General features: G+C 40.8%; 1 protein-coding gene and 1 long non-coding RNA gene across 3 annotated transcripts in view; one reads left to right on the plus strand and one right to left on the minus strand.

Annotated features, from left to right (window-relative positions):
• The window catches only part of CDK15 (cyclin dependent kinase 15), a 78,266-nt gene that overhangs the window by 21,751 nt on the left and 31,463 nt on the right, over window positions 1-25,052 (plus strand). For both annotated transcript variants that reach the window (XM_087862720.1, XM_045806517.2), the window contains exons 7-10: window positions 3,340-3,463; window positions 5,500-5,620; window positions 16,014-16,107; window positions 20,425-20,488. In XM_087862720.1, the coding sequence (XP_087718846.1) occupies window positions 3,340-3,463; window positions 5,500-5,620; window positions 16,014-16,107; window positions 20,425-20,488 (403 nt within the window). The remainder of the gene's footprint in view (window positions 1-3,339; window positions 3,464-5,499; window positions 5,621-16,013; window positions 16,108-20,424; window positions 20,489-25,052) is intronic.
• Window positions 1-25,052, minus strand: part of LOC123798209 (uncharacterized) — a 271,567-nt gene that overhangs the window by 2,621 nt on the left and 243,894 nt on the right. The window contains exon 4 of the long non-coding RNA XR_015724738.1: window positions 23,104-23,179. This is a non-coding gene — a long non-coding RNA (uncharacterized LOC123798209). The remainder of the gene's footprint in view (window positions 1-23,103; window positions 23,180-25,052) is intronic.

Here is a 25,052-nt window from a genome sequence, read left to right on the forward strand (position 1 = left end):
GCTGAGAGCCTTATTTTCTAAGATGTGGACTATATTTCTTAGACAGTAGGGTCATTAAAGGGGTTTGAGTTGAGAGAGAATGACATGATCAGAAGGAAATTTATGTAACTGTGGTCTGTGGGATGGATTAAAGAGTAGGGATTCCAGTTAGGACTTTATTGATGTGGGCTAGCCCAGGGCTTCTCAAACTTCAATGAGTGGACGAATGACCTGGGCATCTGATTCAGGAAGTCGAGGGTGAGGTCTCACCTTCTGGATTTCTAACATAATCTCCTTGATTGACCAGAAGAATTATAGCACTATTAACAGAAATAGAAGAAGTTGATTTGCAGAGGAGGAGGAAGAGTGCTGTTTTAGACATGGTGAGCTTCTAGTTGAGGTGGAAATCCATAGGGAAGTGAGCAGCAGACAATGAGAGAGATTAGTGCCCAGGAGGAAGATATATGCTGGAGATGTAGACTTAGGGGTAATCGGCACATGGAGTTTGTAGTTCATGACAAGAGAGTAGATAACCAAAAGAGCAATGCACAGAGATAAAAGAACTGATTACAGAACTTTTGCCTTTAGGGGCTAAAAGAGGAACAGGACAACAAGAGACAAAAGGAAGCAGCTTTTCAGATTGCAGAAGATCCAGAAAACACACTCATGGAAATCAAGGGAAGAGACAGTTTCAGCGAAGGCCATGGTCGAGAGGGTCACTAGCACCAGGAATATAGTTGAAAACCATACTTGACTGCAATCATACTTGACTACTTTGTGGATCTGTGAGGGCTACACTAATTAATAGGGGGATTTATTAGGGGTATGTGGAAGCACAAATGAAAAAGTTTTCCAATCAAAGCAAGTGGGGATAGGGATGAGATCCCCACAGCAGAGGCAGCAGTGAAAATGCTCACTCTGGCCCAGATGGCACTAGCCCAGTGAAGTGATTTTGTTCCCAAGAGCCTCACTGTGTTGAAAACAGGACTAACCCCTGGGGTATGGGAAGCCTTTCTGGAAAGAATCACCCACTACCTGGCTTGATGTTGACTGAGAAAACACCATTGGATTGGGTTGTGTTATCGGTGAAGTTTGGGCCAGTGTGATGGAAGAATCTAGGTTGCAAAGGATTCAAGAGTGAGTGGGTGGTGAGGTTAATCAGGACAGACTGCAGTTTTAAGAAGTGTGGCTATAGGGGCGCCTTGGTGGCACAGCGGTTGAGCATCTGCTTTCGGCTCAGGGCGTGATCCCGGCGTGATGGGATCGAGCCCCACATCAGGCTCCTCCGCTGGGAGCCTGCTTCTTCCTCTCCCACTCCCCCTGCTTGTGTTCCCTCTCTCGCTGGCTGTCTCTATCTCTGTCGAATAAATAAATAAAATCTTTAAAAAAGAAAAGAAGTGTGGCTATAACATACCGTACATTAATACTGCAGTGCATGACCATTTATGAACGCTGGTGGACATACACGTGGAGCCAGGGTAGGGCCCGAAGAGCGAGGAGGTGGGAGGCGGCGGTGACTCATTAGTGAGAGCAGTCTGTACTCCAACATGAAAGGCATTTCAGGCTGGCTCTGGCTCTGGCTCTGACTCAGCCAGCTGATGCTCCCTTTCCCTGTCATGTTTTAATTTTCTTTTCTCTGGTTTCTCAGAATGGTGGAGAGGAGTGAGGCAGGTGTGAGTTTGAGTTTTGGCCCTGTTTCTTGACATGTTTTTAAAGTTTCCCTGAGCCCTATTTTTCTTATCTGCAAATCGAGGACAAGCCTATCATACGTCTCGGGATTACTTTGAGGGTTCTAAAAGGTGCTAGGTGTTCAGTAAATGTTGTTTCCCTTCCTCCCTTCTGTCTCTGTCCCTCAATTGTCTCGTGCTCCCTCCTTCCTCAGCATTTTCCCATTGAAAAACATATCTGTAAGCACATAAGGTAGCATCTTCTCTTTTTCCTGCAATTTTAGGTGGTTCTTCGTATTGTCTTTTCCAGAAACATTTATATTTATAGCTGATTGGAAGGTTTAAATATTGGTATAGGAATTTCATATTTTGGTAGCTTAGTGGTTTGATGAATGGTAAAATGGACAGTGTGCGTATGCAAAACACCAAGAAGGGAAAGCACTAGGGAAAGTCACAGAACCAGTGAACATTTGAAATGGGCGTCTCAAGAAATCTTCCATATTCTTAAATGGCTTGTGAGCCCGATGTGGGACCTGCATGGAAGTAACGGCCCCCAGGCGCCTGCCCCGGTCAGACCATGCTGCCCCTCAGCTTGGCTCCAATGTCTCCTAGTCATTGTTAGGCCAGTTCAGGTCCCAGTGTCTCTGAAGTTCCTAATTTCCAGGATCCCATCCTAGAAAAGTGGATCTGTTTGCACAGCTCAGAATCGGCTACTTTGTCTGTGTCTCCAGGAATGCTGGGGCTGAGATTTTCTCTTCCAAACTGCCGGAACATGTTCTCAGTTGGCAGAGGTCTTTGTAAACACTAACATTGCTGTTTCAATTCTCAATTGCCAGTGGCACTGGAAAAGACCAAAAGACACTGGAATCCTAAGCATTCTTTTTTTCCTTCAGTCTCTACATTGGTGAGAACCTAGTAATGTCTTCGGTTTTCTATACCTTATTTACCACATGTGACATTTAAACATTTGGGCCCAGAATGTATTTTTCCCTCTTCTTTTTTCTTTCTACTATTTATTCCTTATTCTCTTAAGGTTTTTTTTTTTTTTTGTCTCTTTTTTTGGGGGGGGGGGTCTCTCTTCCCTCTTAATCAAATGGCTGTATTATAGCTTGTTTTCAACTTTCAACTTTAGACTTTAAAAATAGTTTTAAAAAGATAATGGTTCCTTTATTTCCTACTACCATCTAAAGATATATTTCCTAGTCTGGTCTCCTTGTGTTATGTTTTTAAAAGGGTTTCATATCAGAGAGCCTGGAAAACTCAAGCAGTTGTAAACCTTAGAATATCATTTCCAGGTCAACTTTGATCTTATATGCCAAGTTCATTGGTGGGAAAAAAAATTAAACCTTTCTCATCTAAATCAATAACTAGTGTTCCAAAGGAAACATCAAAGTTTCCCTTTAGATTTTTAAGGAAGGGTAATTCCTCCAGTATCAAAGAAATGAGATGTCAGGAAAAGGCAGAATCCCTTTGTTTAGGACATGGTCTACTTACTTGACTTTCCTTGTCTTTTTTTTTTTTTCTCTCGCTGAATGTAAAATCTTCATTTCTTTCTTTTTCTTTTTTTTTTTTTTTTTTTGGTCTCTCAAGAGACACTTTTACTATATTCTTTCAGATGACTGTTTTTGATTTAGAGGAGAAATCAACACATAGTGGCTCAAATATGCTTAGATAAGGTGTTCATTCCTTCCAGCTTTTCATGTTTCAACTTTTGCGGGGCCTGGCGTACATCCACCACCAACACGTTCTTCACAGGGACCTGAAACCTCAGAACTTACTCATCAGTCACCTGGGAGAGCTCAAACTGGCTGATTTTGGTAAGTCTCCCCTCGAGTCTCTTTCTGGGCTTCGAACAATGATGCTTTTGTGCACACATGTTTAAAGCATTGACTAGGCCTGGCCTTTGAAAAGTGGAGGCCCATGGAACGTGATGCTTTGTGAGGATGTCAAACTACCTTATGGGAAGTGTGAGGCAAAAAACAGGGCAAGACTGGTAGCGTCTAGAATTCCATCAAACCCCAGTCTAATCAGATCCAAAAACGGGCACCTCTACTGCCCCATTGCCATTTTTTATACAGAGACATGTGTAGAGCGAACTGTACCTAGAAGGTTTTCCTCTTCCTACATGATAGAAAAGTTCTGTCAGGTTAGATCCAGCTTATCGCATGACGACAGGATTAAGAGGTAAACCCCAGATTATAGGATAGACTCCTGCGGGAATAGAGGCCCCAGGGCACTTGCTCCTGCTCACCTATCAACAGAGCTGTCTTTCTATGAGTACCTGAGGTTTTTTATTCCCATCGAAGTGACGTGGATTTCCTTGGGGTATCACTGTATCTTTCCATTTTAGCACTTATCACAGTTTATAATTTTATACACATGTATATTTGCGTGATGATTTTCTCTTCCACTAGTCTGTAAGTATTATGAAGGCAGCCAGAGTCCATTTTGCTTATCATTGTATCCCTAGTGCCAGACACCACAGTCGGTGCTCAGTAATATTTGTTGAAAAACTGGAGTTGAGGAACCACTCTTCTCTGTTTGGCAGTATCAAATGGTTGCACGATAGTTGCAGTACTTTATTCTGACGTAGCTTTCATCTGGACAAGCAAGCATTTGACAGATATTCATTTATCAATTCCCCACAACAGAGAACTCATCTACTAAGGTTTTTCCCCAGCTCTAGATCATGTGATTCTGTGAGATAAGTAGCTAACTGACAAAAATACTAATAGGGGCTCCTGGGTGGCTCAGTCAGTTAAGTGTCCGACTCTTGATTTCAGCTCAGGTCATGATCTCAGGGTCAGGAGATCAAGCCCCATGTTGGTCTCCATGCTGGGCATGGAGCCTGCTTAAGATTCTCTTTCTCGGGGTGCCTGGGTGGTTCAGTCGTTAAGCATCTGCCTCCAGCTCAGGGCATGATCCTGGCGTTCTGGGATTGAGCCCCACATCAGGCTCCTCCACTGGGAGCCTGCTTCTCCCCCTCGTACTCCCCCGGCTTGTGTTCTCTGTCTCACTGGCTGTCTCTCTCTCTGTCAAATAAATAAATAAAATCTTTAAAAAAAAAAAAAAAGATTCTCTTTCTCCCTTTCCCTCTGTCCCTCCCCACCTCTTTAAAAAAAAAAAAAAAGTACTCTGATATTGCAAAAGAAAACTTGAGAGTGATGTGTCCAAGCTCCTTCCAAACTAATTAATTTGGATTAGCAGTACCCACCCCGTATTTTACTAAACTAGGGATTCCTGGACTACAAAAATGGAGGGCAACCGTATTAGTTGTGAATTGAATTCTGTTGTTATGATAGAGACCCCAAATTACAGAGGTTGTAAACATGTTAGAAGCTTAACTTTCTCTTATACAACAGTCTAAGTAGTCAGAGCTTGTATGGTGGCCCCGTGGTGTCTTGACCCATGTCCCTTCTGTCATGAGGCCCCACCATCCTTAGGATATTGCCCCAGTTACATATTTAAAGATGACTGCCACTGCCTTCTCATTATAGCGTGGAGGAAGAGGAAAAGGGAAGAATGTTTAATCCCTCCAAAATGGCATGATCTGGACGCTCACACATGGGTTCTGTTTATAGCATATAGGGAAGAAGTTGGTCTCACTATACTTAGCTGCCAGGAAGGCCATATCCAGCTGCAAAGTAAGCCAAAATTTGAGAAATTCACTTGATAAAGAGGTCCATGAGGGTCAAGATAGTTGAGTGACTCTATTAAAAGCACCCAAAGTTTGTGTATTATTTTTAAATGCTGTTTATTCTGCCAGTTATTAACTCCTTGGTTGCATGCATCTCTTCCTGGCTCTCCAGAAAGTCCTAGGACAGTGAGTTCTGTGCTTTTCCTCTATGGTCAGGTCTCGCTCGGGCAAAGTCCATTCCCAGCCAGACATACTCTTCAGAAGTTGTGACCCTCTGGTACCGGCCACCTGATGCCTTGCTGGGAGCCACTGAATATTCCTCTGAACTGGACATATGGTAAGAGCTACTGCCAAGAAAATGAAGAAAATGTGAGTCATTTTACCCATGAGGATTCCTTTATCATCTGTATTGCATTTTAAATAATAATGCTAATAATGACAATCACATTTATATACAGAGACATAAAGTGCTTTCAAATACGTATCTCATTTGACTTTTGCAATCATTTTGAGAGTTTCTATGGTTAAAGAAACTGAGCCTCAGAGGGATCTGGCCCAAGGCATATTCTGAATCCAATGTTCTTTCTACCATGCCTCTCCTCTTAGCTCTTCTCTTCAGTCCTTCGTCTTTCCCCCTTGTTCTCAGAGAAACACACACACACTCCCCGACCACAGATACACACACACATACACATGTCTTCACACTAATGCTCGCACATGCCCAAGCACAGTTCAGAGCTTAGAGAAAAAAGCACACAGACCATGATTCAGCAAACCTGATTTTAGCACCAACTCTATTTCTAATTAGTTACTCTGGATTATGTTATCTTGAACAGCATGTGTCCTCTTTGTGTCTGTGTTTCTCCATTTTTAAAATGAGGGTAAAAACTCTCTCCATGAGGGGTTAATTGGGGCTATAGTGTAAGTATAAGAATCAGATAAGCGTTTCCAAGTAGAACCACATCACTGGGGAGGTTCTTGGATTAATAGGGTGCTGTAGTGAGTGTGGGATCACTCATCATCCTAAGCAGCAATGTTATGTTATCAGATCTTATTTCTAGAAATGCTCCAGTTATCCGGGGGCCACAGTGAAATATGTGGTGACTTTGCAATCATAGCCACCCCATCAAAGGTAACAAAATACATGGACATCCTTCAATTCCTTAGAAGGCCTTTTATAAACAAAAGGCCTTGTTTTCTAAAAAAATTAGTAATAGATTTTAAAAAAATTAAATAGTGTTCTAAAAGGCTAAACTAAGCTTTTGGAGTTCTCAAAGAATTGAGAAAGGTTGCGGAAATATCCCTCCAGTGTATCTGGAGTCATTGATTTCCCAATACCCAGTACCATTTCTAGAAATATCACCAGCTAGTCAAAACCCTCCGGAAACTGTCAGCTCTCACGGCTCCGCGCTGTCACTTCAAAGGCCAGCGGCAGGCTCTGCCTTCTCAGCGTGTAATGATTCCTTCCCGGTTGTGCTTCACAGGCAGAGGGAAACTTCTACTCATCACTTTCAAACTTTGTTTTATTATGGAACATTTAAAACATTCAAAAATTAGACCATATGGGGTGCCTGGGTGGCTCAGTCAGCTAGGTGTGTGACTCTTGATCTCAGCTCAGGTCTTGATCTCACCGTTGTGAGTTCCAGCCCCGTACTGGGCTCCATGCACAAAACAAGACACACACATGAAAAAACGTATGCCATATGTATACGTCAGTGATTCTCAACCAGGGCCAATTTTGCTCCCTAGGGACATTTGGCAATGTCTAGAGACATTTCTTATTGTCACAGCTGGATGGGGTGTGCTCCTGGCATCTAGTGGGTAGAGGCTGGGGTGCCCCTATAATGTGCAGGACAGCTCCCAGCATGAAGATTTATCCAGCCCCAGATGTCAGCAGTGTCAAGATTGAGGAAACTGATATAGATTAAGAAATGTGATAAGTGAACTTCGTGAACCCACTACCCAGTGTAACAACTAGAACACTCAGTCATATTTCCGAGTGATCCTCTCCCAACAACCTGTCCCTCCCCCAGACTGGCTTCGAACCTGAATTTTTTTCTTATCATCATTCCTTTACCTCTTCTAAAAGTCATATTTTTACATGTTTATGTGTTCTAAAGATATTCTTTTGTTTTACCTGCTTCTGAATTTTTGTAAAAATGGTATTATATTGTTTTTAGCCTTCTGGGGCTGCTTTTGTCTACTCAAGATGTTTCTAAGATCATTCATGTTGACCTAGGTAGCTATGCTTTATTCCCTGTTGATGGACATTTCAATTAGTTAGCTTGGTTTTTTGTTTTGTTTGCTTTTGCGGTAATAAATATACTTGGTACTCATATTTAAGGATTTCTCTCGAGTACTTACTTAGTGGATTTGCAGTGTTGCAGGGTATATGAATGTTCAACTGCCTGAAATAGTGCTGAGTTGCTTTCCAAAGTAGTTGTAATAGTTTATACACCAGCAGTGCGTTATGTCTCAAGAAATTAAATTTTGTATTTTATATAAGTGTTGGTCTCCCACTCAGATTGTGATTTCCTGATACCATTTTTCACTAAAAAGAACTCAGACATTTTGAAGAAATGGCCAATTGTAAGGCTGGCACAGGGAAAGTAGAAGATGAGCCAGGAACATCTTGGTGGGCCAGAACATATTTTTACAAAGTGGTCAAAAAATGATAGGAATATATCAAAAGGACAGGGGAAGCAACCTGAAGAAAAACCACTGGTCTAAGATGTGCAATTTGAGTACAATTGAGTACAATTTGACTCATAATCAAAGCAAATAATGGGTTCATGGATTACAACCCACTGAATAAAGTAAGAATGCATAAGTCCATAGTGGTTCGCTAACTAGCTGGATAAGAAAGGAAGCACCCCCTTACAGTAGCATGCCAACTAGTAACTGGAGAAGAAACAATGGACTTAGAAAACCACTGTTTTGCAGCATAGTAGTGATTGTTTTGAACAAGAATTAACAATGCTAAATTAGAGAAGAAAGTCTGATGAGGAATAAAAAATGTATGTAGTCTCAAAGTACCTCTCCACAAATTACTTACCGATTACAAAGGGAAAAAAAATAGTAACTTTATAGTAGAGAAACTTGGCCAACACCACCTTCACCAACTGATTAGAGTTAATATTATTAATAATGGGACTGACCGACACAGGGTGCTTCCTAATATGAGGCACTGAGAAGAGTACAAGCTCACTTACGCGGTTTTCCTGCAAAAAAATCCCAAACTTATCAGATAAACTAACTCTCTTTGAGGGACATTCTGCCTCATAACTGGCCTGTCCTCTTTTAAAGGGCTGTAGGGGAGGGAAAATTTCCCTCTGTCCTCTTAGAGTCTGTGGACGAGCCTGCAAACTGACAACAGATTAACGAGAGAAAAGCATATAAATTTTATTTGATGTTAAAAGTTTTCTGTGACATGGGGGAAGGGGCTTTATAGAAAGAAGAGAAGACCCCCAAGGAAGCAGCTAGGCTTGGAGGGTTTTATACCATTCTGACAAAGGGTGATAAATTTGTAGGGAAGTGATAAGACAAAAGAATGGGATTTCTGGACTCTTTAGGGGCAGTAAACTGTGGGATGGACATCCTCACAAGGGGAGTTTATGCCCGACCTTCAGGCAGATAGGGGGAGGCAGAAAGCTCATCATATGTTTGCTTTTTCTCAATTGCCTTCAGCTCAAAATAATCTTTTTTTTTTACTACCAGAGTGGCATATTTTGGGGTGGCATATTTTGATCCCCTACTGGGTCGAGGTTTTAAAAGGCAAAGAATGACTGAGGAATTGTTCCAGAATAAAGAAACTAAAGCGATATGCCAACAAACGCAATACATGGTCCTAGATTTGATGCTGGGGGAAACGGACAGACAGTACAGTACTGGGACAAAAGGTAAAATTTAAAAAGGGACTGTGGATCAGAGTGTGATATTGGATCAATGTTAAATTTCCTGATTTTGATAATTGCACTGTTGTTACATAAGATAATGCTTTTATTCTTAGAAAATACAAAGTTACATAGATGGGGTGAAGAATTATGATCTGCGACTTACTCTCTGGTGCTTTAGAAAAAAGAGGAAGAAACGAAAGAGGCAAAACATTGGAAATTGGTGAATCTGTTTGAAGAGAGTTCTCTCTACTGTGCTTACAACTTTTCTTTAAGTTTGAAATTATTTAAATATTAAAAGGTACCACCAAAATTGAGAAAAAGCTGGTGTTCCACCAAAGATAGCATGAGAAGCACTTCCTAGCATGTGATCGGTGTTTGCAAATATTTCACATATGTTTGAGAAGAATACAGATTCCTGAATTGTTGGGGACAGGTTTTTACATATATTCAAAAATTCGAGGTTAATCGTGTTATCCAAATCTGCTTTATATCATTGTTGTCTGTTTAACCGATCAATCAAAGGTGTGTTGAAATGTTCACTACATTGTTGATCGGTCATAATTCCATTCATTTTTTGCTTTATATACTTAAAGCTATTTTCATTAAGCACAAATAAACTTAAAACCGTTTAAAACTATTTAAAAATTTGAAACTGTTTAAAACTGTGCACTTTAAAATCTTAACGTTTGGAATAGTTTTCCTTTCTTTTGAAGTAAATCTTTTAGAATATTCTTTAGCATAGGCCTATCAGTGGCAAACTCTGTTTCTGTGTTTTAAACTTTCATTGTTGAAAGGTAGACTTGCTGGGGATGTAATTCAAGATTGATGCTTATTTTTTTCTTAGAACTTTGAAGATATCATCCCCCTGCTTTGTCTTCCGCAGTCACTGTTGTGAAGTCTGCTTTGAGCCTTATTGTCCTATTTCTGGAGGTGATCTCTCATTTTAGGTAGATGTTTTAAAGATTTTTTTTTTTAGTTTATTATTAAGAGTTTTCACTTTAAGGTGTCTGGTGTGGTATATAATGTGCTTCTTCCAGTTATGAGTCATGTCTTTAGTTGGTCGTTTCCTCTTTGAATGTTGCCTCTATTCCTGTCTCTCTTTCTGGAGCTCCAATGAAAGATTATCAGACCATGTTTATTATCCACAGCTCTCATCTTCTCTCTCATATTTCCTGCCTGCTTAACTTTCTGTGCTACATTCTGGATAATTTCTTCAGCTCACCTACCAGTTCTTTAAGTCTGTCTTAAGCTACATAGCCCTTACATATACAAAATGTTATTTCATTGGTAATTGTTTCATGAATTTAACCATGAATAATGATAACATAAAATAGAAATTCAATTGTAAGTTAAAATTATTGCCATTACTCTTATTCATTCCATAATTATTATTGCTTTCCCTCTAAAACTCAAAAAGTAATGTAAAAATAGAGCAATAGGCATCTTTCATTGAGTTTACTGTTATTTGGTCACTCTCTACATAATGGTTTGATATCGAGTGTGTACATTACGATTCCTCTTCCCCCCCTTTTTTTTCTTTTCAGAGTGGTTAAAGGGAAAGTGCGTAGGGAGAAGATTTCCAATTGACAAAAGAAGGAAAGAGGGAAAACCCTATTGTGCTAGGCCACAAAACCCCATAGGGTACAAACTGAGTGCATTTGATTGATTAATTGATTGATTGATTGGGGGGGGCAGAGGGAGAGGGAGAGAGAGGATCTTAAGCAGACTCCATGCCCAGCATGGAGCCCAATGATGGGCTCGATCTCATGACCCTGAGATCATGACCTGAACGGAAATCGAGTCAGACACTTAACCGACTGAGGCATCAAGGTGCCCCAAACTGAGTGCGTTTGGGGAGGCAGATGACCATGGGTGAGCATTAGAGGCTTTGTCTTTAAGAAACTAATGATACCATAGAGTGCCAGAGCTTCTCGTTCACAGTGAGCCCCGGTGGCACCAGTGTCGGTGGGAGCCCAGAGCAATCAGTTAGATTATGGAAATACACAAGTAGGACATACTGGTTATTCCCCGCCTTAACACCAACGCTCTCTCATCTCCCATCATCATTCCTTCTTTCTTTCTGCCATCTTTTCAGATCTTAAAAGATTCTATTAGCAACTTCATTGAGAAAACTCAATGTTTTAGGATAAGTATACCATTTTGCTTTTGTTTTACTTTTTTGCACTGTGTTAAAATACACATAACATAAAATTTACCATTCTAACCATTTTATTTTTTTAAGATTTATTTATTTATTTTAGAGAGACAGAGCATGAGTGAGGGGAGGGGGAGAGGTAGACAATCCTCAAGCAGACTCCCCACTGAGCAAAGAGACCAATGCAGGGCTCAATCCCACAACCCTGAGATCATGACCTGAGCCAAAATCAAGAGTCAGACGCTTAACTAACTGAGCCACCCAGGCACCCTCATTTTAATCATTTTATTATTTTTTTTAAAGATTTTATTTATTTATTCGACAGAGATAGAGACAGCCAGCGAGAGAGGGAACACAAGCAGGGGGAGTGGGAGAGGAAGAAGCAGGCTCATAGCGGAAGAGCCCGATGTGGGGCTCGATCCCATAACGCTAGGATCACGCCCTGAGCCGAAGGCAGACGCTTAACCGCTGTGCCACCCAGGCGCCCCCCCCCATTTTAATCATTTTAAAATGTACAATCTGGTAGCATTAAGTACATTCACATTGTGGTATAATCATCACCATTATCCATCTCCAAAACTTTTCATCATCCCAAACTAAAACTCTGTACCCATTAAACAGAAACTCCCTATTACTCCCTTCCCCCAGCGCCTGCGAACCACTATTTTACTTCCTGTCTTCATGAATCTAACTCTTCTAGGTACTTCATATAATTGCAACCATACAATAGTTTCCTTCTGTGTCTGGTTTATTTCACTTAGCATAACGTTTTCAAGGTTCATCCGTGTTGGGGTAAACCGGCTTTAAAAGAAGGATTTATTTTGGCACACAAAGTGTACTCTTCAAAACTGACTTCAGGCAGCTGCTGGTTTTGGGACTATGAAAAGTTGTTCCTGCCCGAGAGACTGCAGATTTCCTGCTGCAAACTTCCAAATATAAAGAGTGGCCCAGGGAAAAGCAAATGGAAATGTCATGTCCCTGTCATACGTTATGTTGTTCTGAATTAATTTCAACGTTGAAAAATGAAATACTGATTCATTTCTCCCAACAACATTTTGTATGTTCCTCACACCTCTGAAAAACCTAAAACTCCCGATGGTTGATTTCCCCAGAGATTGCCTCAGGAATTTGAAGAATCTTTTCCTCTCTTATGGAAGAATTTGTTCATGCTCAGAATAGAGAAAAGATTAGGAAGAAAGCCAGAAAAAGCAGAAAACATATAAGCTGTTTCCTCTAACTTGACTGAACAGCCATGGTTGGAGCAATGCATCTCTCCTTTCTGGAACGATTCACTGGTGGACACCATCGGGTCTTTTTACCCTGACAGGAAATTCCCCTTCATCTATATGGGCTGCCCCAAGGGTGTCTCCACAGAGCAGAAATCCTCTGAGAAGACTAAAGATGGGAAGGGTAAGAAGAAGAGGTAAGAAGAGCCCCAGGATGATGTAAGAACAAAACAGCGGAGTGAAAGGAAATAGGAGCTGGTTTCCTATCTGGAATATTTTAAATGTTTGCTTAAGGCTAGGCTGGGGGTGGACAAAATAGACAAAACCCCTCAACTTGTTTACAAAGCAAATTAAAAAATACAGTAGCTCTGAAGAAAAATGAAAAAATCAAAAGAGGAATTGTATAGTTTTTAAAGAACAATGCTTACACCTAGAAAGCATCTTTTGTTTTTCAAACTTAAAATGCACTGATTTATTTTCTTACCAATGCATTGATGTCTATGGTACTTATGGATATTCCAGGTACTGCAATATAATTGATTTAGGAATTTCGTTTGTCTTGCAAGTGTCCAGACACACACATTCTCTCTCTCTCTATATATATATATATGTATTTAAATATTAAAAGTATAAACAAGTAACATTAGACTCTGTATTTGTTAGGTGAGAAAGGTTTTAATCTACGCCTAGGTGAAACTTAAAAAAAAGGCTCAAGAAAATGCCGCTAAGGCACCAACCATACAGATGCAAATGGAGAATTTCAACCAAATATTAGCATATTATTCTGTAACACAAACATCTCGTACTACTTGCATAATGGCCTGAATGTCCAGCCTTCTCCAATATTTTACATAATTTTGTACACTGTCCTAGTGGAGTAGAAGACAAAGGACACTGGGGCGCCTGGGTGGCACAGCGGTTAAGCGTCTGCCTTCGGCTCAGGGCGTGATCCCGGCGATCTGGGATCGAGCCCCACATCAGGCTCTTCTGCTATGAGCCTGCTTCTTCCTCTCCCACTCCCCCTGCTTGTGTTCCCTCTCTCGCTGGCTGTCTCTATCTCTGTCAAATAAATAAAATCTTTAAAAAAAAAAAAAGAAGAAGAAGACAAAGGACACTAAAGTTGCTAACAAAAAACTTCCTTCTTGGTTTCCTATAGCCACTAGTATGAAAAAGCTACAAGTTTTTCCCAAGCAATGAAAACCTTTTGAAGAGAGGAAAAAAGTTGATTGCAGATTTAAACCCGACAATGACCTTGGTTTTGAACCTTGTTTAAAATAACATCAGGCTTTCTAGTGGCTTGTGAGCTCCTGGCGTTTCTGGTAGGTGTTAGGGTACTGGATGGAAGGTTGGCTCAAATCTTCAAAAACCAGTACATTTCCATTTCTATTTCATAGCAGTTAATATACAATTACATATATGTTTTATACACACACACACACACACACACATTTTTTCATTTCAAAATGAAGTGGTTTGAGACCTTTCAAGCACAAAACAAAGCTTCAGGGGCAGTGGGCAGAGACCATTTGATGGCATTCACCAATTCAGTTTCCTAGTTGGCTTATCTCATAATTGACCAGGAATTAGGATGGTTTTTAACCATCTGACCATTTTCTATTACTTTTATTTTCCTCCATATATTGTTTAACTCATACCTTTTATATCTGTTGCTTTAAAGACAAGAAACAAAAAAAAATGGATTTTAAAATACAAGCTAATGAGGAGCTTTAAAATGGCAATAATTCTAAAAATTCACCTCAAGATACTATTTGCCAGATTCTTTTTTTTTTTAAGATTTTTTACTTATTTGACAGAGAGAGACAGCCAGCGAGAGAGGGAACACAAGCAGGGGGAGTGGGAGAGGAATCCGATGGAAAAAATGAAAAGTTATCATATGTAATAAATACATATGAATAATATTAAAGATCACATTTAAAATGAACTCGATAGGGGCGCCTGGGTGGCGCAGTCGTTAGGCGTCTGCCTTCGGCTCAGGGCGTGATCCCAGCGTTCTGGGATCGAGCCCCACATCAGGCTCCTCCGCTAGGAGCCCGCTTCTTCCTCTCCCACTCCCCCTGCTTGTGTTCCCTCTCTCGCTGGATGTCTCTCTCTGTCAAATTAATAAATAAAATCTTAAAAAAAAATAAAATGAACTCGATAATAAATTTTTAATAATATCATCTATAATAAAATGTTCTACTTAACTATCCTTCTTTATCATGCCACACAAGAAAATGTCCAGATGATTAAGGGAGTTTGCAAAATTATGTGTAATAAATGAAAAGAATTTGGAGTCAAGGATAGAACCATGAGGCTAATCACTGTAATCAGTCACCTGGACCATTTTTATCTCTCGAAAGACTTCTATGAATAAAAATGTGTATTATTAGCAAAATAAATCTTACCCCTTACTGTCCCTCAGGAATTACCCTCCAGTTCGACGACACAGGAAATAAATTTTGTATTTCACCCTATTTCATCTATTTTGAGATGCACACTCTCTGCTAAATCACGACGTACCGTACACTCAGCAGCACCTTACCAAGGCCGTCAGCCAGGCTGCTGTTGTGACTGCAGCTACCATTGCACCTGTGTGAACATCAAATGCTAGCATCAAAACTTGCAGAATGGGCGTCAGTGACTTGGAAGAAAGTCTTGCAGACAGGAGACCTTTTTTTTTTTCCTTCTTTTTTAACTAGGAACCAAACAGTTGTGGAGAAAGAGTGAATCAGACATGTTTTGTAACATTCTTTAAGCAGGAGTCAAAAGTAGGTTAATTCTATGCAAGGTCAGCTTAGGAGCCCAGTGCCGATGACTCTTAGTTTTCTTGTGGATTATTTTAAGAACTGCTGCATCATCAAACTCCCGATATAGAGGATGATCCCATGGATAAAAACAGACATCAAAGAGTCTGAGTCAAATGCTGAATGTAAAACAGTTTCAGGAGTACCCAAACCAATTTATTTCACTTAATGTTTCATTTGTTGCATGTACAAGTGTGATATGTGATCCAATAATCTGTCTAATTAAATTTATAATAGCCCTTTCAATAACAGTAAAAGAAACATTCTGATTGTGTAATGGTTTAACTTGCAGGAGTTTTTCTTCTTAATAGTTACTTATACTAACAGTGCCACTTAGAGCGTGAAAGAGAATATTCAATTTGGAGATTCAGTACTTTTGCTTCTTCTCATAAAATGGATAATGAACTTGAATGAGCTGAAATGTTTGCTATCTTCACTGTGTTCCTCAACACTGGTTGCATATCATTTTAACTAAAAGCTGCTGGCTGTTCTTACTTTTCTTTTTCTTTTTTCTTTCCCAAGACTTTTAATAGCAGGTGGCCCCTATTTAACTCCTCCAAATATTTACTGGGAGGAGAACTACTAGTAGTTCAGTTCGCATGTATGGTTTCCTTGAACGTGTCAGGCTGACTCCTGTTTCCTTTGCTAGGGGTGCAGGCTGCATCTTTATTGAAATGTTCCAGGGTCAACCTTTGTTTCCTGGGGTTTCCAACATCCTTGAACAGCTGGAGAAGATCTGGGAGGTAAGAGAAGAATTCCTCTGAGGAAGAAGAAATACCTCCATTTCAAACTTTGAACCAGATTCACTTTAGAGACCATGAAGTAGTCCATCTGCTGAGATTTCATGCTGTGTATTAAGGCTGTGGAAACTGTGGTATTTGCCACAGGTATAAACACCTTGGGAATGAAGACACGGTCAGGAAACCACCTGTTGTCCTGTAGCAGCCCTGAATCCACCTGCTCCCTGCTATGATTTTCCCAACCTCCCAGGGCACTTGCTGCCATTACAGCTTAAGCACATCCCTGCCTCACCACCCTCAGCTCTAACTCTATCATACATTTGGCCCTGGGTCTTTGTCAACTGAAGACGAGACACTACATTTCCACAGAACTCTGATAAAACAAAGGCTTACCGTGTTAGTGTGAGAGAAGTATGCCATTTATCATGCTCTTCCAAAGCCACCTTCCTAAGGTGTGAAGGTACTTTTCTGTGTGGTTCCCTTTCTTGACTCACTATTTATCCCTACCTCATTTAAATATTTTATGCATTTATTTGTCAGAGAGAGAGAGAACACAAGCAGGGGGAGCAGCAGGCAGAAGGAGAGGGAGAAGCAGGCTCCCCAGTGAGCAGGGAGCCCGATCCCAGGAGCAGACACTTAACCGACTGAGTCACCCAGGCGTCCCTACCCCTACTTCACTTTACCATGATGTACTTCATTCTTTTGTCTCCTGTAGCTTATATGCCACGGACTATAGTCATGTGTATATTTTACTTTTTTGGGTGATTTTTTTCATTGTGGTAAAATATACATGAAATCTGCCATCTCACCATTTTTAAGTACATGATTCATTAAGCACATTCACCTTGTTGTGCAGCCATCACCACCATCCAGTTCCAAAACTTTTTCATCACCTGAAGCAGAAGTTCTGTACCCAGTAAACATGAACTCGCCATCTTCCTTCCTTCCAGCCCCTGCTAAGCTCTCATCAACTTTCTGTATCTATGCATTTACCTATCCTGGGTATCTCATATTAGTGGAATCCTATAGTATTTGTCCTCTGTGTCTGGCTTATTTCACTTATATTTTAAAGTTCATCTGTGTTGTAGTGTCTGTCAAGTGCTTTAAACTACACTGTTGTTATCTGGGATCCCGCTCCCTTTCAAGTTTGCTTGCTTCAAGCATGCATCTGGAGCGTTCATGCTAAGAGCCTCTGATAAGGGGTTTCTTGGGAGATATGGCCAAAGTGGGGTTTTTGTGTGTAGGTGAGGAAATTTGTCTTCTCTGGAACTACCTTACAATTTTGAGGCCGAGACACAGTTTTGTTAACACAACCACAGTTCCAAGCTCTGAGGACAAAGTGAGAGCAAGTCACCACATTCAGCAGTGTTATCTTTTATGCGACTACAGTTCAAGCAGGGTAGAAACTTCAACATTACAGACAAATCCTGAATTAGTATTTCATTATTCATGGTCTACACAGATGAAAATAGGAAAGCTATTTTGAGTTCCATGATATTTGATGTAGGAATTGCCTCTTTGAAATAAATGGGTCCATTCTACTCTCCCAACCTTTAACCACAACTGTTCTTTACATTTATCCTGAGAGCTCACTCTTAGGAATAAAAACATAATGGGAAATCCTGAATCTTTATTTTACCATCTTTCTAAAATGCCTGTGTGTGTGTGTGTGTGTGTGTGTGTGTGTGTGTGTGTGTTTTCGTCTGAATAACTGTCACCTCTTTCTGATCAATTTTTTAGAAATCTAATTCTTGTAATAAGTGTTTTTAGCAAATAATCCCAGATGCTGTTCTAAAACTGGAATAAAATAAACTATGTAGATTTTAAATCCATTAATCAAAATGCCTTCAGTTTCCATTCCAGCAAAGGCAGAAAACAGCCCTGTGCAGCCCGCTACGATTTCAAACATAGCACTCACTAGCTGCCTTTTAAGAGCCTTCAGGGACGGAGTAGATCAACAATTTTTGGTTTTCAGTTTCCCAGACAGTGAAGTGGAGATTTGGTAATTTTCTCAAGTGAAACCAAATTCAATAACTTTCAAATAGAAACTGAGCATCAAAATTCCAAATAAAGGATATTGGATTTTCATTTAACTATTAAAAATCTCAAGCTTAAAGTCTTCAGTGTAATATTCAAACATGTTTGGTATCCATTTTGTTGGCTTTAATTAAACATAATACAAAGTAACCAATAATTCTAGTAACTATCACCTTAGAGGAAATATGGATGTGGTTGCTATTTATTTCCTTTGTTGCGTTTTCTTCATTACCTTTGCTTTCTTTTCATTGTGCTTCACCAGCCACCCGAAGACATATGGGTGCATGTGAATCACTTGTTTACGTGCACATCTGTGCAAATACAGAAGATGGTAGGTTCAAAAAGAAGAATCAGCTTCCCTCCCATTCTCTGGCCCTCTCCCACAAAAGAAGAATTAGTCCAGTTGGTTTTTCAAAATGGATTCCAGGATTCTTAGTGTTCCCTCAGGCTCAGGGTAGTTGATAGGAAAAGCCTATAATCCCCTCAGTAGCTTTTCAGTTTGTTTAGGGAATGGATCAAAGAAAGATTTTCCTGGGTGGCATGATTTTTTTTATTGTATGAGAGAAAATAGCACTTGGGTGTCTTTTGTTTGAGGACGATCTTAGCAGGCACCGCATAATGTACCTCTCAGTCAGAGTCCTAGTCAGCAAGCTGGTAGACATTAAGATTCTGGATTCTTCATTGATTATTATTAGTCATTGTTGGGCAATTGACTTCCTGCCCTAACAACTGGACTGGCATCGATATCCAGCATTTTGCAGTTGGATTTATTAGATTCTTTCTATGACAAATGCTTCCAAAAAGAGTTATGTTGAGATATGCTTCTAAAAGGAGTTATACTGTCTAGGGGTGTAGTGAAAGCTCTAGCATTTCACTAATATTTCACAAAAACAATGTTATTCTAGTTCCCAGATAGAACTGACATTGGGCTTTTACGGTTAGAGTAAAAGAATGGTAAAACAATACCTACAAAAGAACTCAAGGTAAAAGCACCATCCCAAATCTAAAGTGTTTTGACTTTGTACTCCAAAAGACTTTTATTCTCGTATTAGTTACAAACTGGAGGTTCAATTCGGTATTCCACAGCCTAGGTGAGCTCTTTTTTCAAGTGATGTTGTTACTTTTCCAATCCACCAGTTAAAAGCCAAATACCATATTCCAAGCTGCCAGGCCACCAAGAAAACAAGATGAAATGAATTTGGTAGGAAGGACTAGAGTTAGGTTTGGGATCATTTTTAGCTAACATTCCACTGTCTAAAGGTCAGTAATCCAAATCCTTTTTAATTTGAACACACTGGGGAACAGCTGAATGCTCACACTGAGGCATAATTCAGGCTATGTTCTTTTGTTGATGTGTGTGTGTGAATGTATTTCATCTAATGTAGGGCAAAGGGACAGTCGCTCCTGCCTCTTTATATCCCCGACTCCCAAAATAGCACCCTGTTATATGTTGACCATGCCACACAGATTTAGTGATGAGACTATGACTTTATATGTTGACCATGCCACAGAGATTTAGTGATGAGACTATGACTTTAAGCAAGGCTGTATGACCTGCCTCAGAGGAACAAGTGAGTTAGTGACAACACAGGCTCAGGACCTGTATTTGGGTCCTCCGGAGAAACAGAATCAGTAGGAGGTACAGAGATACATAAGAGGAGATTTATTATGGGAACTGGCTCGTGTGATTATGGAGGCTGAGATCTGCTGTCTGCAAGCCAGAGCACCAGGAAAGCTGGCAGTGTAATTCAGTCTGAGGCCAAAGGCCTGAGACCTGAGGGGATGCTGGTGTAAGTCCCAGAGTCTGAAGGCCAGAGAACCAGCAGGTCCAATGTCTGGGGGCAGGAGAAGATGCATGTCCCAGCTCAAGAAGAAAGAAAGGGAATCTTCCCTTCTTCCACTTTTTGGTCCTATATGGGCCCTGTCAATTGGGCAATGCCCGCCCACACTGGAGAGGGCATATCTCTCTACTCAGTCTACTGATTCAAATACTAATCTCTTCCAGAAACATCCCCACAGACACACCCCAAAATAATATTTTACTAGCTATCTGGGCATCCCTATTCCCAGTCAAGTTGGACATAAAGTTAACCATCACAGGACTTTAAGAATACACTACAGTTTTGCCCATGAAACTGCAAATGTAGGAAACGCTCAAGTTTCTGTCTTGAGTGTATCAGCTAGCATGATGTGATGTACATAATCAATTCTTCCCTATTCCTCCCGATCTGGCCTTCATGTCTCCCGCCTCATCTTTCTTTCTCTTTCTTTGGCTTTATATAGGTGTTGGGAGTCCCTACAGAGGATACCTGGCCTGGAGTTTCTAAGCTACCTAACTACAATCCAGGTAATATCGATTTGAGCTTCTGAATGCTCTGAAAATTAGCAATGTAAAGACATTTGCCACAAAGACACAATGCCCTTCTTTTATTGTTAACTCGACAGTGAAGAGAGGTCTGGATGAACTTTTAGATTCATATATTCCCTGCTGATCCTTTTATGAGAAGGACACTGAAATAGTAGTTGAGGTTAGATCAGTTCTCCAACTCTGTACAACACCAGTGGCAAGCTGCATAAGAATTTGGAATGACCATTACCGTGAATTCCACATCCGTTTCCAAATATCCAATGGCTAAAAAAAACTCAAAAGATGGTCTCAATTTTTGAGCCCCATGACTCTTATTGACTTTATTTGCTATGTTATTGTACCTCATAAAGTATAAAAAGAAAGCCGATACAACAGAGGGGAAGTAGTCTCATTAGGCCTAGGACAGGCCGAGTAAGATGTCTCTAGATTACTGAAGAGTTCATCCATTGTCTCTGAACCTAACACTTGGTCATTGTCATCACCCATTTGGTCCTCCAAGACTGGCTCCTGGGAATGGATCTGGAAGTGTTGGAAGTGTTGCCCAGGGGGGAAGTCTCTGAGAAATGGTCCCAAGGCCATGTCAGAGAGATCAGATTACCCAGTAGTCGCATCAAGGATGTTGAGACAGAAGAGAGGAGATAAGCAATGAGCTGCAAGATGAAGGACTGTATCAGAGGCTGGGGAGCAAATGATGGCCGTACCAAAGCCGCACTCTTGTTGGCAGGATTAAAGAGGAGGTAGATGTGTACAGCTAAGGACAAGACTGGGGTCATTATGATTCAAGTCAGATTTTCTAGTCTTTATATTCTCATACTGAACCATCACTAAATATGGATTTTCCCCAAATTGTTGTCATTACTAACTGTGGTATGAGATTATCCTAGAAGGGTCTCATGAGAGCAAGAAATTGTAGGGAGATTAAAAAAGCAATTAAACAGGATAACAAAAGAGATAAGAGGCCAGGGATTTTTTTTTTTTTCCTCTTCTTCTTTCCTCCAGGATAAAATACTTTTGCTCAAACAGCTATACATAGGGATCAGGCATCTTGAACCGACCAGGATTATGAAAACCCTACAGCAAGCTGAAGTCATTTCAGCTGCCTTATGAATGATATATGCATTGCTAAATGGCCTTAGGGTCATTTACAAATAGTTTACCATTTCTAACTGTCTTGCTCAAGTGTAGCACCTGAGAAAAATGCCACTCTGGCCACAAGGCTTGGAATAGTGCCTTTTCCTTTTGGTCTGAAACAGAAGAAGGAACAGGCTTCTTGTGGAGACCATGGTCTAGTCTGTAATAGTTCCATCTCCAGCTGCCATGATCTCTAGAAGAACCTGGTTCTATTTTTGCACCCTGCCTATCCATACCTCAGATTCCTACCATGGATGCAAGCAGAAGTTTAGGGCCACAGATGGGTTGTAGAAAAAAATTTGGATGGTGTCCATACAAATCTGCCATGGTGAGCATATGCTATTCCTCCAAACGTCAAACGTTTGGGTTTCAGATTGGTTCAGGCAAATAAGCAGTGATCCTTAACAGAGAATGCCTTGGTGAGAACAATAATGATAGAAACTTGTTCAAAATGCTTCCCTGCCAGATTCTGTACTAAATAAGATAACTGGGTCCCAATAAAACAGCGAGAAATATGTTGCATTTTTCATTTTGCTGTCATTTCAAAGTAATGTGCAATTTTTTATTTATGAAGAGAATTCTCCAGGCCCAACATCAATAGGGTTCATACTTTGCATTGTTTTTCTAGTAGGGATTCAATTTAATTCAAATAAGTAAAAAAATTTTGAACACCTACTATCTGCCAGGCAATATATTATGTGTTGGGTCTGCACAGACGGATCTGGTACATTTTTCAATCTCTGAGAGCTTGGGTTTGTATTCATTCATCCACACTCTTTCACCAGCTCTCCTTATTGGGGGGCGGGGGGAAATGATCATTTGTGAGCCCCACTTCTGTGGGTTTGGGCAGTGTGTAGCTGTGGGTCAAGCTAAGCTTTTGAAAGGAAGGGAGTTGTAACCCATCCTTAGCTACAATGAAGGTGTCTAACTCTGTATCTGTGAATCTTAGAAGTCCAGCATATCTTCAGCATGGGGTCAGTACTACCGATAACTCAATCGTAAGAACTATGTTTTAAAAGGGTCATCACCTGTGTTCCAGGACCATCCCCTTATGTCAATCGAAAAGTCCCTTTGAACCACCCTCCACCCACCCCCATCACTGAGCTGCTGCTGCTGCTTCCACACACTTGAACTCCAGGGATTAAGAGAAAAGAAGAGGGGATGGGAGCCAGAAAAATATCACAGGGGAGAGCAGTAACACCATTCTGGATGAGACTTCCATTCCTTTCCTTTTCATTCAGTAGCAGTAAGAGTTCTCAAACTTTGAATTTAGCCATATACTAATTAGAGGGAGCCGAGAGGTCAAAACTTGGGAGAACCATCCAGTGTCCATCTATGCCTACTCCACCATTTCCCAGGCCTTGTCTGGACTATGTCTAGGAGGGGAACACAGTTTCTATTTGTACAGGCCTAAAAAAACACCTGGTGCTGACCCACCTGGACAGGTTTCTCTGGCCAATTACCTGTTTTCTTGGGGCACTGATGAGCAGGGTTGTAGGTTTTCCAGCCATCAATTCGGACTCTTGTATCTGATTAAATCTGGGCAAGGGAAAAGAGGTACACAATTTTAGACACTAGGCTTCCTTTTTCTTTCTTTCTTTGTTTCTTTCTTTCTTTCTTTCTTTCTTTCCTTCCTTCCTTCCTTCCTTCCTTCCTTCCTTCCTTCCTCTTTCCTTCCCTCCTACCCCCCCCCCCCCATTTTAAGCAAGCTAGCTGAGAACTCTGTGTCCTCTACTTCAAAGGACCAGTTGTCTTATTTTGATGTGGGCAGATTGAGAAGTAGGCTTTGAAAAGTAGGCTTTTTTTGTTTAATCTTTTCTCCTGGGATAGCTTTCAGAGCAATATATCCAAGTGTCAGTAAGGGGGTTCTGACGAGCACAGATTCCCAGACTCTCAGCAGGATCATCCTCTAACAGAAATATAAAAGTGAAATATTAAAAACCCTGGAACGTGAACTCCAGCTGCAGAGTAGCCAGTGGCTTGCCTGCTTGCACCATGGGAAAAAAAGATCTTGAAAAAAGAGGGAGGAGAAAAAAAGTGCTTTGAGTAAGAGGTTTACAGGTTTAGTAGAGCATAGTAACATCCCCTCAAAGAAGTGGGTGTTGCTCTGTGACCCCCCAAAATGCTCCGCCTTTGACTCAGCCGCTGGAACACTCACCCTCCCCCGGCAAAACACCCCCTTTTCACATGCTAACTGAGGTGCCTGTGATTGGCTGAACAATAAACTGGTCACACTTGCTAAAGGCCTGCCATCTTTCACACAATTAGCCAAGACACATTAATCAAACTGGCGGTGAACTGGGGCTGTGCTGGCCTCTGGGGAGGGGGGGGTTGTGGCGTACGTTTTTGGTGATCCTTAATAAGAGTCCATTGGAAGCAATAATAAAGAGCAACGTGCTGGAGGGGATTCTACTATCAGAAAGTCTGAAAAGGTTAAAGCCCCAGTTGATGCCATATCTGGGATGCGCTAGGTTTATGGCAGAGAGGATCCCAGAAGCTGGATATTAGTCTTGGCTAAAATCTGCTCCTACAAGACGGTAGTGTGAATTTAAAGGCTGGACCCCTATAGACAATTTTACAAAGGTCCCTGGCCCTCTTAGCTTCCTCTCCTGCCAACCATCCCCCCCCCCCCCAAATGCACTCAGGAGTCCCTCCCCTTTTGAGCCTCAAGCACTTCAAATCTAAGTAAAACCAACAGGAATAAAGCATATATAAGAAGTGGAGAAACGTTTAGAATCAATTAAGAGAAAGTATTAACTGGCAGGGTGTTGGTCCTAAACTAAGTATTTGGAGGACATAAAAAAGTTAATTTTGAAAGAGAAAAAAAAATAAGCTAACATTTGTACTTTCAGTGGTAATATCTTCCTTCTTTTCTTTTCCAAATTCCCTTTAAATAGATTTTCCAATGGCAATATAGAGCTAATAAGATCATACCTTAGAGACCAGTTTGCTACAGAATCATGTAAGGCTTTTAGGAGAACCAACTAAATATTTAGACGTTTCTCACTGAAAGTAAACGGAGCCCTTATTCCTCTGGAGGTTGTCCAGTCACCATCTCATTAGATGCAAAGATCCTGTGATAAAGAAAAACTTTTTTTTTTGTGCCCACATGACTGCAGCCCAGTTGTGGTTTTTAATGTGTCATTGATTGTTTCATCCAACTCCTTTTGCTCCAATGAAAGGGTCTGCCGTGGCTCTGTTTGCTTCCTTAAACACGGGTTTTGAAAGCGCTCATGCTGTGTGAGCTCAAATCCTAGCATTAATGTACTGCTGGGTTCATTTCACTACACTCAAAAGCGCTGAGTTTAAATCCCTCTCAATTCCATTTGAGGCACCAGAAGACTTTATCCTTCTCCACTAATGGTTCCAAGTTTACATCTAGATACTGGGGGTCAAGGACAGGAGAGGATTT

The sequence above is a fragment of the Ursus americanus genome, chromosome 1 (assembly GCF_024610735.1).
Source record: "Ursus americanus isolate L20-20 chromosome 1, mUrsAme1.1.p, whole genome shotgun sequence".
In the NCBI taxonomy this organism is placed as follows: Eukaryota; Metazoa; Chordata; class Mammalia; order Carnivora; family Ursidae; genus Ursus; species Ursus americanus.